Consider the following 13,560-nt stretch of genomic DNA (forward strand, 5'->3'; position numbering starts at 1 on the left):
CGTCCCAAAAATCGCACAGGACTCACCTCGCTGAAAATTCGCCATGTCATATCCCATCGAGACCCCATGGTTCGTGGTCTTCGTCCACAACGAGAGTTGCTGGGATCAAAAAAGATTGCTGAGAGAGCAGCGGGCGTGAACGCACGCAAGAAGACTCGGATGGAAGGTACTTAAATATTTTATTTTGTTAGTGATGTCAGAATGAAATGACTTACCTAGTAATGAGTGCGGAGGAAAGACGCGCTCTCACAGCACTGCAAGAACGTCACGATGACTTCAGTGACTGCGGCATGTTTGATGGTGATGATGGTTTCGGCGCGAGCATGTTGGATGGATCTGAGCCTATCGAGATTAGCCATGCGGGTGGAGAGCTACAGGAACTTACAAGAAAATTGGTGGGTGACTTCTGGAACACGTAAGTTGACAAACATTATGATTGAAACATACCTCGGGCCCTGCTGAAATGTCGCCAGAAATACTGCAAGGTCTCGTGTTCGGCGAACAGACTACAGGACCAGACGCGACAGGACCAGGCGTCGTACAGAAGCTTTCGATAAGCAGATGTTGGCGTTGACATGTGCTTACCTGGACTGGCACATGGGGAAGGGCACATCAGATGGGCGAGGATTTTTCTTTCATTACCGTGATGACTCACATAGGACGCTTGATGTGAATGCAGGAACGATTCCTGTGCAGGTTGTGGACGTGTTTTGTGAGTAATTAATGACGTACTTGCTGTGCACGTGCTAATGTTATGCATTAGACGCCGAAAGACTCCCTTTAACCATTCTGTCGACCGATGCCTTCATTGCGTCAGCACTCGTTCGCCAAGGTGTTGTGCCCTGTTCTCCCATCAGCCCGTCGACTGGGGTGACAATGGAAGCCCTCAACCTGTTTCGTATCGCACGTCAGCGCAACCCGCATTTCTCCATCCAGGCTTACGTGAAAACGTTATGTGACCTACAAGGCATGAGTACCCAAATTCTGGCTCCCTTGGTAGTCGTTGACTTGAATCTGACTTAGGTACAATTTTATCCATATCTATCCCGTCAGTTCTCAATCGCACTTGACGTCTTCCTACAGATTCTCGCTAGTGTTGACGCACTGGTGCTCGAAGCTATCGGACATAGCAACCCTAACTGGCGGCCGATGCACGCTTGCCCAGCGTGTACTTACACACTCAAAGGCGAGACAGCTCTAAAATTCAGGTTATTGTATACGATGGATGGGAATGATTCCCTCAAGCGAGTGCTAAAGAAACTTGTGCGGGACGACTCGGACCACTTCGACAACAACAACAATATTCCTCTCCCACAGTCTGCAGAGCTTCCCTCAACACAACATGTGCGTGGCGACCGCTATTTGACGAGGGACTATGTTGACCACTTTGCTGGTGACTCTGCTGTTGACATGCTATCAGGCGACGAGGTAAGTAGTATTGTATATTCTCAGCTAATTATAATGAACTGATTCTCAGGACTTGGACAATCCATGCGCGGCTCGCTGGAACAACATGAAAGACGAGAAAACGAGACGGATGTGGGGTGTATTCGACGAGTCTGGAATTTTCATGGCCGTCTGTCGCCACGGCTTTTCTCTTGTTATCGCAGACATGGTTCAAAGCGGCGAACAGTGAGTGTCAAGTTTACATTTGCTATCTTTGCTAATTCTATTTACAAGATCAAAGTACCCTCTAGCTGTTGTATCCAAACTTCTGGACGTTTTCGGCAAGGACCTTGGTGGTGGCTATGATATTGGCTGCCGGTTCAAGACAACACTCAGTCGAAGTGCGCTGGGTCCGTCTGCACGTGAGCTCAACCACACATCCCTTGTCGGCGCCTTTCACGGCCATGCTCACAAACGCCTATGTCAACTCGATCATCTCACAATGTACGTCGAAGGTCTTGGACTCGAAGACCTCGAGGGTTGCGAACGAACGTTTTCGAAATCCAATGCACTGGCATCCTCGGTTCGCTATTCGAGTATTTTCCACCGACACCAAGCTATCACCAACTATTTTCAACACACAGATGACTTCGAAGTTTACGCCAACATATGTACGTAGAATTCACGCTTATCTAGATCGTGAACTGACATTTATCTGTAGCTACATTCCTGCACAACAACTATAAACAGGCCCTCAATATTCTACTCGATGGACGGACAACGCTCCCACAACTCATGTGTGAGCTTGGCTTAGCGGATGACAGCGTCTTCAACAGGTGGCTAGCCGAGGAGCGCAATTACCTAATGTCGTTGAACCACGAACCAAAGCATGAGACCTTGCAAATGGAATATTGGCAGAAGCTTGTCAACTTGGCAGCAAGCAGGTGAATTTATAGCTTATTTTTCATGCGGAAAAACTAACAAAACAAATAGAAAAGACTTAGATGCTGCAAGTACGCCTTGGAGCATATCCACGCCATCCACTGCATCATTCGGATCACGTGATATTGCAACAACAATTAGAAACAAAACCGCACGCTGCCACGCCATCGAGAATTATGATAAAGACCTCAAAGTTGTTCAGGAGCTCGAGGTGAAGCTCGGTGTGGTTCGCCGGTGGACACCAGATGATCCAGAATGGATGGATGCAGGTCGCCTCGTCGCCAATCGGAAATTTCAGCGAGCGCTGGATGCTCTGGAAGGTTTGGTAGTTGCTCGGATATTTGAGCTGTCGAAGATGAATCGTGCAGGGACAGGTAAGTCAAGACTGTTTTGTGGGAGCTTGATGCTCACAGTACAATCAGGCTATAAACTACGAAAACATATTGGCAAAGCTTTGCAGGCTCGCTCTGCAGCTATTCGGACAGCTTTAGACCGCTACAATACTGCAGCTCGTGCACTATCACCACCTCGCCCAACCATTTCATGGGACGAGGTTGTTGAGTATGCATTTCTCTCTGACTTCGATCTTCTGCGAGACGCCCGTCAAGACATATCTCAACGCACCTGGGCCACTCCCACTGGTCGTTTGGCAATGGACACATACTTTAAGATGCAACGCGCACAAGAAGAGATCCAGCGGCTCAATATCGAGATCAAGAGAATGGTCACATACTTGCGAGACAAAGACATATACCTGCGCAACTGTGAGAAACAACTTCAGTCTCTTCACCCTGCGCTTGCCCATCAAGTTGGTGTGTATCGTAATATTCGTGCACGCTTCACCAAACACCATCTTCATCACCTACATACCATCAGCAAGTTACCAGGCTTTACAGGTTCGTTGTCACCAGGGGATAGCACCGAGGATTCACCTGGTGCAAGTGCCAGTACTCCTGCTGTCTATATCCCTGCTCAGCTGGTTGTACCAGTGCATCCTGTGGTTCCAGATGGTGTAGAAGATGGAATAGAGGATCTAGAGGACGAGGAGGGTGCTGACGCTGATGTGGAAGAGCAGTCTCGCATTCTTGAAGACATTTTTCAGGTTACTTTGGACACTTAGCTTGCCTCTATTGTTTTTTCGCATTCTATACATCTTTTACTGTACATATACGAAAGTCCGCCTCACATCAGGAAAAACCTCCCCAGGGAATTACCCATATATCCACAACATTACATTGTTTTACTCGACTTTACTCAGTTTTGCTTGACTTTACTCAGTTTTTTTCAGTTATCACCATGTAAAACCACATGTTCATGATGCGTGTCCTATCCTAATTGAAGTAAGTGTACATGTCTTTGAAAACGTTCAAAAGGAATGAGGGGCATGCATCGAGAACGTCTAAACTCGTCCACTCTGCAGGAACAGCTCCTCGGCCCATCAGGAAAACCCTCCCGAGCGAAAAGCATTATAATTTTAGAAAAACGTTGTGATTTTCAAAATTTTATCTAATAGTCTGAAATTCCAAGTATTATAAAGAAAGAGACTGTAGCATCGAGGACGGTGTCGCTCGTCCATTCTCGTGGCCACGGGACAACAGCACCGAAATCCGGTATGAATGGGAGATGCACACCATTCCCAACACCATGTGTAAACACCCAGTTCACGTCAGCAACTGCTGACGTGGCTCAGACAAGTACAGATGATGGATGAGAGTGGAAGGAGGGAATGGGAACGGCAGATCCGTTCTGCGCTCAGTCCTCACCACTGTGAGTGTCACCAGCGGTGGCCTGAGCCGCGGCCTGAGTACTGTAGATGTAAATTGCAAGTTTTGGTTAATATATAAACTTGAAGTACTTACCTGTAAAGATACCCTGAAGCAATTACTGGCGGGAGGTGCATACAAGCGCATGGACAAGCACAGGCAAGCGTGAACGAGCGGAAACACAGCACTAGTACTCGTAGAAATGGTATATTACAGTACTGTATGTACCAAGTATGTACACAGCGAACTTAGTTGTTTGTGTAAACAGTCAATGTTGACTAATCGTGAAAAGCTCCCACGGTTGAATTCAACAGAAATATTTGCGTGTCCCTCCAATATTAAGTCCTTCACACCATAACTCACTTAGATGTCTGTGCCGCTGCAGCCGTCGCCACCGTCACTCCGCAATCTTCTCAACAGAATGGCGCATTGCCCCCAATGCCCTCGACATCACAACCTATTCCACCTGCGCAGCTGACGAATTTCCCTGACGCAACGCGTATCGGTGGAAGCGCTGGCAGCCGCAAGCTCTGGTATGTCTGCCCCATTTTCCTCCGTCTGACCCATCCAACCCCCCTGCAGGAATTCGGTATCGACATTATCGGTGAAGACAACAAGACCACCATCCACCACAAAGTCGCTGCCCGCGTCATGTGTGTATTCACAGACGAAGACGCACATCTTGCTGCCCACGTAGAGGCCATCCCAACATCCGCCTCTCTTCCTCCCAACATCCAGGTGAACTCCAGAAGAGCCGTGACACTGGCACAGAACTATGAGCTCTTCAATGGATGACATTCACGACACGCTTGGTGGTCTATTCCCACCACTCTCTTTATTCCTACATACTGACTATCTCCCTTCCCCATAGCCCCCAAACCTACCACACTTCACCCAATTGCTCCCTCCCATGCGTTCACAACAAGCCTCGACCACCTCTGCACCCACACCCGCATCTGCCGCGCCCGCAAACCCAGCACCCCTGCACCTCCCCCAGAGCACCCTGGCCTTTCTCCTTCGAGCTCGGGCCATGTTGACTCAAGTCGTTGCCCACTCTTCGCAGGCCGTGAGTGTCTTGATCCTCCTTTGAGCTTGAGCCATGCTGATTCCAATCGTTGCCCACTCTTCGCAGGCCGTGAGTGTCTTGATCCTCCTTTGAGCTTGAGCCATGCTGATTCCAATCGTTGCCCACTCTTCGCAGGCCGTGAGTGTCTTGATCCTTCTTCGAGCTCGAGCCATGCTGATCCAAGTCGTCTTGGCGCATGTACTTCCTTCCTCAATCTCAGATTTCCACACCACGACCTCAGCAGCACTCGGGGCGCTTCAAGAAACTCAGGCTCGCTATGACAAGGATTCCTCGTCCAGTTTCTCCACCACCTGTACCCACACCAGCACCGCCCACCGCCCCACCACTTGCTGCTACTCCTACGACCTTCACAGCCCACATACGACACCTATTCACCTGGCGACTCGATCACGCAGTGCCACCCATCGTTGAAGTTCCTTTTGCAGGCGGCGACTCGGCGAGTCTGATTAGGTTTATTTAATACACCAGTTACTTCCTATCTACTATTACTTCTAGTACCGCTACTCTACCATCATTACCATATCATATATATATCGAGTCTGGATGACAATATAATGTTTTTTTTTGTTTACATCGGTGTGATATTCAATGGTCGTGAATGGCACAGTATGGATGCTACAAACATTTCGCATTTTTTCGTGTTTTTTCGTGTTTTCCTCCACTTTACCGTGACGGTGTCGACGGGGGACTGCAGTTTACTAAGTAAATGTCAGTAATGTGAGATATTGTGATAAAACATGGTAAAACATAATAAAACATAATAAAACATAGCAATTCACACAATTTTCGTGTAATTTCCGCGTAATTTCCAGGTATTACACAGGGGAGGTTTTTCCTGATGCAAATTGATGCTTATGTTATCGAGATACGCGAGCTCACTGTGTACAACAGCGAGCTCAAAGGCTTCAATGATGACATGGCTCGGGTATCACATCAGCCGGTGCCGGCGGCATCTAAATATGGCAGCGGGCACACCCTCCTACTTGCCGACACCACCCACTCATCCCTAAAGGCCCCTCAGTATTGAATAAATATTCATTCTGGTGGGTAGAGCTATAAATCACTCGATTAAGACGCGCCATCAGGGCCCGCTGTCACGTCTAATTAGAGCCGGTACGTGGGAACCTCAGGTGGAATTACTCACGTCTCAAGGTTTTCAGCCAATTTTCAGCGAACTTCAATTATAACTCTCGCTTGACTCTAGCTCCACCTTGAAGGACTTTTTACTTGGTCGGCTGGTTTACGATACAGCGTTACACATAATTGCACACTGGTCGAGGTGGGGACTTGTGTGCCCATGGGAATCTTACCATGTTCAGTGTCAGCTACAAGAGTGGGTAACCGTATACTTACTCGTCATTTCTAATTTACGCCTTTTCATTGTCATGTACAGTCATTTCCGGAGACATGAGGATGTTCCGGACGTTGTGAGTTGTTTTCTGATTCAGAAGTCCAAAATACCCTCGTGTCTCTTTCTTGAGCCTAACTTGCGTCGCTGCAGCTTTCTAGATCCATCGTTGCGTCAAATCTGACAACTTCCTGGATCAAATGTCGCGTCTGGCTGGCAGACCAATAGAAGGCAGGCAGTCGCCCCTTCTTCTAAGCGCACAACTCCTGTCGAAGTACTACTCACTACACATCCTCTACCCATGCCGGGCCCTGCCTAGTAGTACACCATCACCTCTTTCATCCTCTTCCACACACGGGCGATGAAAATCGCCTCTCTCCCGATGCGAAGGGATCAGAATTCATAGCATGTCTCGTGGCATGACGATCACGGCCCTCCCGCTATCGAATATTTTGATCAACCAATCGCAAACCCCTCGCACTTTAGATTTCCTCTCATTTTCAAATTAGACCATACTCCCAATCCTCCAGCAAGCAACACATCTGCGCTTGAAGATCCGAAAGCCTAATCTCCCAGTTGATATCAAAACCTTGGTGTCGGAGATGCCTGAGACTGTCCCACACCCAGCTCTGGCAGTTCCAGCTGGGGTCGTGACGCGTGATAGGAATGCTTGCGAGATATCGCTCCAATGCGGTCAGCTGATGCGCAGCTATTCTTCCAACCCTGAAGCTTCCGCGCCATGCATCTGGGTTTGGATATGGTTGGTTGCATCTAAAATCTATGGTGTAGGTGTCCGTGTTTCCTAAGATGTGGTACGTGTTCCCGATGCCAGGACCGGTTGGGATATAGATCGCCCAGTGAAGGGGATAGGGCTGCAGGCGCTCTTTCTGGCCGCGCCAAAACTGGACGACCTCGATGTCATAGTACGCAGCTAGGGAAGGCATTTTACAGATATATCTATGGGACTCGGTAAGTTGCAGTTCAAATTGTTGCTGGATTGTACGATAGTGTGCTCACCGCGAAGGCAGAAAACAGACTGAGCAAGGACGGGAGAGTTTGAGGTTTGAGTTCATCGATGATCCAAATTTATATCCGAGCCCTGGTAGATTCTTGTTTCGCGAGCGGCTTCGAAGTGTGGGTGCAACATATCACGTTCACTGTGCTCGAGACTGTGAACCACCAATTGCCGTTCCGGCGGAATTATAATAGCCCGCTCAAACGAAATGTGGGCGGGTTGCTTCTTTTGATTCTTTTCATACTCTTGTATCGCACGTGTGTGTTCTGGGGCATCTGAGATAATGGAAGCGGGCTCGAAGGAACACCCGGGGCTCCTCACAATGTTATCGTTGTGTTTCGTCGGTAAAAATTGAGTGGATCGAACTACCCAGGCCGTCATCTGGAATCGAGATGTGAACCAACTACGCTAAGCCTAACAGCGCTTGTCCGATATCACCCCAGTTTTATGAGTCACACCATCCAGATTCGAGACCTGCCATCACAGGAGTGCATCCGAGTCGATTATGTGCCCACATTCGAGCATACATTCCAACTCTACACAATTTCTATGGTACATATGCAAACCACCCCATCATAGCGCAACCTACACCTCCACACAATTACTGTTAACCACACCAAACAAATCCAGCGGGTATATCCTCCATGAAAATGACCTCAAAACGCAGTCGTCGAGTCCACCTCGATCGTAGGCACGATAGACGCAATGAACTTCAAAAACACCACAAGGTAAAAGTCCACGCGCATGCCCTCGACTTCCTCTTCCTCTCCTGCACTCTTTACGCCCTCCTCTTTGCCCCCCTTGCGCCCGAAACCCCATTTCTTCTTCCCGTCCTTGTCTTGGTGTTTGCTAGAATTCTTCCGTGCAGCGAGCTGCTCTTCGACCACGCCTACGTTCATGCGCTCGATGACTTTCTTCATTACGCTTGCATGTTTGCAAGGGTGTACAGAAGCTGCTTGGAGCGTTGAAGAGTGTGGGAAGGCTTCAATGGTGACGGTTTTCAAAGCATGGTCTGCTGAAACGTCTTGGAAGATCTGCGCTGGCATTAAAGGTGTGCGATTCTGCATCACAAGATGAGCGGGACAACGTGCTTGAGAAGCGATGGGGACAAACCTCATCATAGCCGAGAAGCCAGATCCGGGGAGTTTGGTAATACTTGTCGTATGTGATCATCACGTCGTACGTTCGTACTTGCAGGAGATTGCCATTAGCGACTCCCACCTGCCTGCGCATCTCTCTAGTATCAGGCTCAAACAAAGATCCGAGATGAAAACTCACGATGCATCAATGACGCCACCCGCCTTGGGCACAACCGGTGCCGCCGTAGCCTCATCTTCGCCGTCTTCCAGCCCCTCCTCCTCCATGTCAGGAATATCATCTAAATCCGGCGTTTCTCCTACCGTAGCACCCGACTCCGAAACGATCGACACATCTGCCATCGCGCTCGCCAGTCCATCACCATCCAAGTCCGGGATATCATCGATCTCGCCTGGGTTCGCAGCAGAGTCCACCGTGGCATTTCGCCCTGCATGCGTTTCTACCCACTCATCGGCTGCGCCCGAAGAATCTCCGAAGGAGAGAAGTCGCTCGGCGTCTTCATCGGCATCTGTGTAAGCGAGTGAAGTTGCTCGTCGAAGGCAGGGGACGCCACGAGTGACGAGGTATTGTTTTTCAGCGGGGAGGTAATCGCGGGCTTTGGACGCGTCTCCTTTTTCCCTGGAGTATGGGGATGGGGTTTGGTGGGCTGTACTAGGATTTAGGAAGTGGTTGCACGCACCATGTCCATACTGGGAACTTGTATGATAGGAAGTCTCCTGCTGCGACGAATTCCTCTGAAAGCGAGATCGGAATGGGTATGCTTGTGGTTGGTGGAGATGGAGTACGTACCGGGAGTTATGCGTCCATGTTCTTTGAACTTGCTTTCTTTGAGGACCTGGGTGTTGCTTAGAATTAGCGATAGACAAGTGCGATGGCACGCACTGGGCTGAGATAGTCGCGAACGGCCCAATATTGTTGCTAGAAATGGCCTTGAGCATCTTCGAGCATCATGCTTCTTAAGTACGAACCTGAATAGCATGCATGGTAGTACTTGGTATGCTTCGTCTGATGAGTGGAGATGAGAGGGAGAGCGAAGGACGAACCCTTGCCACAATCACTGAATCAGTACCACATCGATCGCACCTAATCCGGAAACCAGTGATCACGAGGGGTTAATGGCACACGACTGACTAAGGGATTAGCGCATTTCGTATGCCATGAGCCAGGTATAATTGTCAACATCCTTCTAGTGGATAGCATCGGCCCCGCGTAGAAGGCAGCATCACCAAACCCAAACTAAATCTCGTAGATACTCAACGAAATAGCCAACTATGCCGAAGCCTTGTCGGATTTTTTGGAGCTCCTCTCCTTCTCCTTCTTCTCCTTCTTCTCCTTCTTCTTCTCTCTCTTCTCGTCGCGAGTCGGCGGGGTGGCATCGACACCCATTTCCGATGCCTCAACATCAGCAGCTGGTTCCGCGTCATGTTTCTTTTTCTTTTTCTTCTTTTCCACAGGCGCAACAGACAAAGCGTCTGTAGGTGTTACGTCGACGTCCATGCCATCCTCCGGGACCTTTTCTGACTTGTCCCTTTTCCGCTTCTTGGTTTTTGTCTCCCCCTCCGTCTCGACTGGAATAGGAGAGGGATCTGATGCGCCATTCGTTGGTGCTTCATCGACTTTATCCTTCTTCTTGCTCTTCTTTTCCTTCTTATCACTCTTACCTGCGCCTGAATCTACGGCCCCATCGTCCCTCTCCCGCTTATTTGATTTCGACCGATTCTCGTCGCCTTCTTCGTCCTTGGCCTCTTGGCTCTCCAAATTCTCGTCCTCAACAGCAGCAGCTTTCCGCTTTTCCTTGTCCTTTTTCTTGGATTTCTTTTCCTTTTCTCCTGCAAGCTCGACCGGTGCCGGGGTATTGTCGACAGTAGACTCAACAGCGTCCTCAGTGGACTTTTTGTGTTTCTTGTCCTTTTTCTTCTTCTCCGCTTTTTGAGGTGACGAAGGCGCAGATAATGGCTCGACAGCAATGGTATCTTCCGATTTCTTGTACGAGTTGAATACCGCACTGTAGATAACGAATCAAGCGTACTCACCTGTTTGTCCTTTATTTTTGATTCGGACTTGGATGTTTTCTTTGGCTTGGTCTCAGTTATTTCTGGCGCTGGCGCTGAGTCTTTTGGAGGTTGAGGCTCTACTGGATTCGGTGGTTTTACTGGCTCTGGTGGTGTTACAGTAAAAGGCGACATGCGCTGAGGCGTGCCCAATGGAGTTTCGTTGGCACCAGTGGCCTGATAACGCGTTGGTGGTCGCGCCTGGAATCCCCCATGGCCCTGGAACCCCCCACGGCCCTGGAACCCACCGCGTCCATTCTCTCGAGGTGCTGCCCCCCAGCTCCCGGCCTGCTCACATGAAAAAACGATCAAACGCGCAGGGATGAGCAACTCACCGATTTAGGTCCCTTGTACAAACTTTTTTGATACTTTTCTGCTTCGGTTACGCACGAAGTGTGTCCTTGGAACTCAGCAGGGCTGTGGAAGGTGGTAGAGCAGTCGATACAGTCGAAGGCTGCATGGCAGAAACCGTGGTGTTGGTTGAGTTTTGGTTTTTTTACGACGTCGCTGCAGCCTGTTAGTTATGGGTGCGTTAGAGTTGGTGTGTTTCGAGAAATGAATGATTGCAGGTACGAACTGTGACATCTGAGGATTGTGTTAAGATCATGCATATAGATAACGAAAGAGGGAAAGGATGGCGTACTGGAATGATACCATTAGGATAGCAGTCTCTCTTGTAGTGTTAGACCGACCGACTTCTCTCCGTGCTCCTAGGCAATCTTATGCCAAGCGTCTAGATTCTAGAGTGAAGAAACTTAAAAAACATGGTGAGTAACATGTAACCCTAACCCTAGCACTGAATCGCGACCGATGTAGATGAACAACTTCTAAGTTCTGAGCAACGAAATTCGGATTCTTGATCGACAACTATGTACAAAGAAACGGAGTGGGTATAGACTGTAGAAGCCGTATGATACATGTTACAGCATGATCAAGGGGTCTAATGAAATGACACTCCATGATTTCTTGCATCAAATGTCATGCATGCACATTGCACTCTCGATGATGATCACTGCAGAGACATATTTGGATGACTTCCGAGTCCCTAGAATGCACAGCATATGAGGCTAATTATAAGTGACGGACAGCCGTAGGGCAGGGGAGGTCGGGCATATTGCATCATATTCTATCATATTGCGTGTAGAAGTATAGACATGAGGTTGAGACTGTTGAGTAGGGGTCTAGGGTTTACACGGAGTCCGAGATGAATTGAAGACGAGAAAAATGAGCCCGAGAAAAAGACGAGGAAAATATGATAAAACTCCCATGATGATAAATCCCATATGATGTTACCATCACGGTTTCGCAAATCTCACCACCCATGTCTCTGCGACTTTCGCACTTCCGGGTAGATGTCTCTTTTTCTGAAAATCCTCGTCCTTCTCCATCCCCTTGAACATTGGTGTATCCCCCAGCCAATCAATTCTCTTCAGCCGTTTGTCCCCGTCCTTCTCTTGTCTCGACTTCGCAGCTTTCTCGATTGCTTCCCTCCGCGACTTATCACCGAGGGCCACGATTCCCCACTCCGAGTCTTCGATGGGCTTCTGTAGCATTTCATGTAATCCCTCAAAGATCGCACCACATGTGACTACAGACCCAGCAGGCACATGGATGAGGATCGACCATGGGAATGCCTTCGAGACGATGAGGACCTCGTACGTGGGCGTCACGAATGCTGGGACATGGCTGATTTGTTGCCATGTAGATAACATGATCCCTTCTCGCGCGGGCTTGCGGACATCATAGCGCACATGGGTCATGTCTGATGCGAGAATGGGGTTGATGGACCATTTAGATGTCGAACCCGGGAAATTAACTGTGGGTGCGCAGAGAGCATGGTAAGATTATATAAGTGAGTGTTGGAGATTGAAGGGTACATACAGTTGAGCCCCTGCCATCCTGCTTGTTGATACGGCTGGTTATAGTACGGGGGGACGTATACATGGGGATTGTATTGTCCTTGGTACCAATTTGCGTAGGAACTCATAATGAAGCGTGTGGTGTATGATCAAAATGCATGCTGGGATATATTGCGGGCTTTATAAGCGCATAAGGGCGTCAATTCGTTTGACAGAACTATAACCGAAACTCCCGAAAGTGTAGGTTTCCGTGAGTCTTCTATAGCACCTTGGTCAAAGAGTCGCGTGATGACCTATAACGTCAACAGCCGGAGATGACTTGGTGCGCCGCAATCACTCAGATCAGGGAAAGGAGGCGAAGCCAGGCTGAGCCATTGTTCGGTAACAAGGCAGTGCCTGGAAGTTCGGAACCATAATTGTAGGACTCCACGTGATGATGAGATTGCTGATTGGTGCTTATCGACAGGAAACAGCCACGAATTTAATAGCACTGCAAGGGGCAAAGCGCTTGGTGAGTTCCGCGTAACAGTGCACACCGCCAATAACTGAATCATTCGAAATCGACGGCGGAGGCGCTCGGAGGCAATGTAAGAACGAGTTGCAACCGAATCACTGAGCTGCGCATTGTTTACGAGCAGTACATAGGACTGGGTTGCTGAATGCCGCTGGATTGAAGTGAACACAGGTGGTCCGAGAACCTTCGACTTCGTCAACTATCAGGAGCTTGATTTAGATCTTTCACAGGACAGAAACGTTCTGCGCAGTCGTCTACACGCGCTCGTTTAACAAATAAAGATACCCGGTTGACATGGCTGGGTTCCCTCTCTAAGGGAGACAAAGTTCGAGTTTGTGTAAGAATGCCAATAAATGACATAGGTGTTTGAGCGAGCACCGTGCAGAGTCGGGTCGAGCAGGTGAGATGACGATGGCAAGGAAGGCCTGTGAACATTAGCTACTTATATAGATGACCTTAAGCTTTAAGACTCGCCGCGTAATGCACGTCATGTGAGA

The 13,560-nt window shown here is 49.0% G+C and overlaps 6 protein-coding genes across 6 annotated transcripts; 2 read left to right on the forward strand and 4 right to left on the reverse strand.

The window, feature by feature from the left end:
* Positions 1-221: 221 nt before the first annotated feature.
* DEU56DRAFT_737641 (uncharacterized protein) lies at positions 222-3,448 on the forward strand (the record flags this gene model as incomplete). The annotated part of the gene is made up of 9 exons (XM_041348598.1): positions 222-415; positions 474-712; positions 764-996; positions 1,024-1,440; positions 1,478-1,632; positions 1,681-2,057; positions 2,108-2,330; positions 2,380-2,702; positions 2,751-3,448. 9 exons carry the CDS (start codon positions 222-224, stop codon positions 3,446-3,448), a joined length of 2,859 nt encoding a protein of 952 aa, XP_041207932.1.
* A 1,014-nt stretch (positions 3,449-4,462) lies between these two features.
* Positions 4,463-5,250, forward strand: DEU56DRAFT_948632 (uncharacterized protein; the record flags this gene model as incomplete). The annotated part of the gene is made up of 3 exons (XM_041359087.1): positions 4,463-4,829; positions 4,963-5,157; positions 5,224-5,250. Exons 1-3 carry the CDS (start codon positions 4,530-4,532, stop codon positions 5,248-5,250), a joined length of 522 nt encoding a protein of 173 aa, XP_041207933.1. The 5' UTR covers positions 4,463-4,529.
* Positions 5,251-6,958: 1,708 nt separating this feature from the next.
* On the reverse strand, positions 6,959-7,883 carry DEU56DRAFT_388313 (uncharacterized protein). The gene is made up of 2 exons (XM_041345964.1): positions 7,544-7,883; positions 6,959-7,483 (listed from the first exon to the last, which is right to left on the reverse strand). The coding sequence occupies exons 1-2, from the start codon at positions 7,597-7,599 to the stop codon at positions 7,027-7,029; spliced, it is 513 nt and encodes a 170-aa protein (XP_041207934.1). The 5' UTR covers positions 7,600-7,883; the 3' UTR covers positions 6,959-7,026.
* A 314-nt stretch (positions 7,884-8,197) lies between these two features.
* On the reverse strand, positions 8,198-9,622 carry DEU56DRAFT_756471 (putative E2-like enzyme; the record flags this gene model as incomplete). Its single annotated transcript, XM_041350042.1, has 7 exons — positions 8,198-8,602; positions 8,655-8,766; positions 8,820-9,257; positions 9,319-9,373; positions 9,429-9,474; positions 9,522-9,557; positions 9,608-9,622. The coding sequence occupies 7 exons, from the start codon at positions 9,620-9,622 to the stop codon at positions 8,198-8,200; spliced, it is 1,107 nt and encodes a 368-aa protein (XP_041207935.1).
* A 103-nt stretch (positions 9,623-9,725) lies between these two features.
* Positions 9,726-11,484, reverse strand: DEU56DRAFT_388341 (uncharacterized protein). The gene is made up of 5 exons (XM_041345965.1): positions 11,334-11,484; positions 11,268-11,275; positions 11,026-11,204; positions 10,673-10,978; positions 9,726-10,622 (listed from the first exon to the last, which is right to left on the reverse strand). The coding sequence occupies exons 1-5, from the start codon at positions 11,345-11,347 to the stop codon at positions 9,909-9,911; spliced, it is 1,221 nt and encodes a 406-aa protein (XP_041207936.1). The 5' UTR covers positions 11,348-11,484; the 3' UTR covers positions 9,726-9,908.
* A 501-nt stretch (positions 11,485-11,985) lies between these two features.
* On the reverse strand, positions 11,986-12,677 carry DEU56DRAFT_871601 (uncharacterized protein; the record flags this gene model as incomplete). The annotated part of the gene is made up of 2 exons (XM_041355716.1): positions 11,986-12,506; positions 12,572-12,677. The coding sequence occupies 2 exons, from the start codon at positions 12,675-12,677 to the stop codon at positions 11,986-11,988; spliced, it is 627 nt and encodes a 208-aa protein (XP_041207937.1).
* Positions 12,678-13,560: the final 883 nt, after the last annotated feature.

This window comes from Suillus clintonianus, assembly GCF_016758775.1.
Source record: "Suillus clintonianus strain FC179 chromosome Unknown DEU56scaffold_40, whole genome shotgun sequence".
In the NCBI taxonomy this organism is placed as follows: domain Eukaryota; kingdom Fungi; phylum Basidiomycota; class Agaricomycetes; order Boletales; family Suillaceae; genus Suillus; species Suillus clintonianus.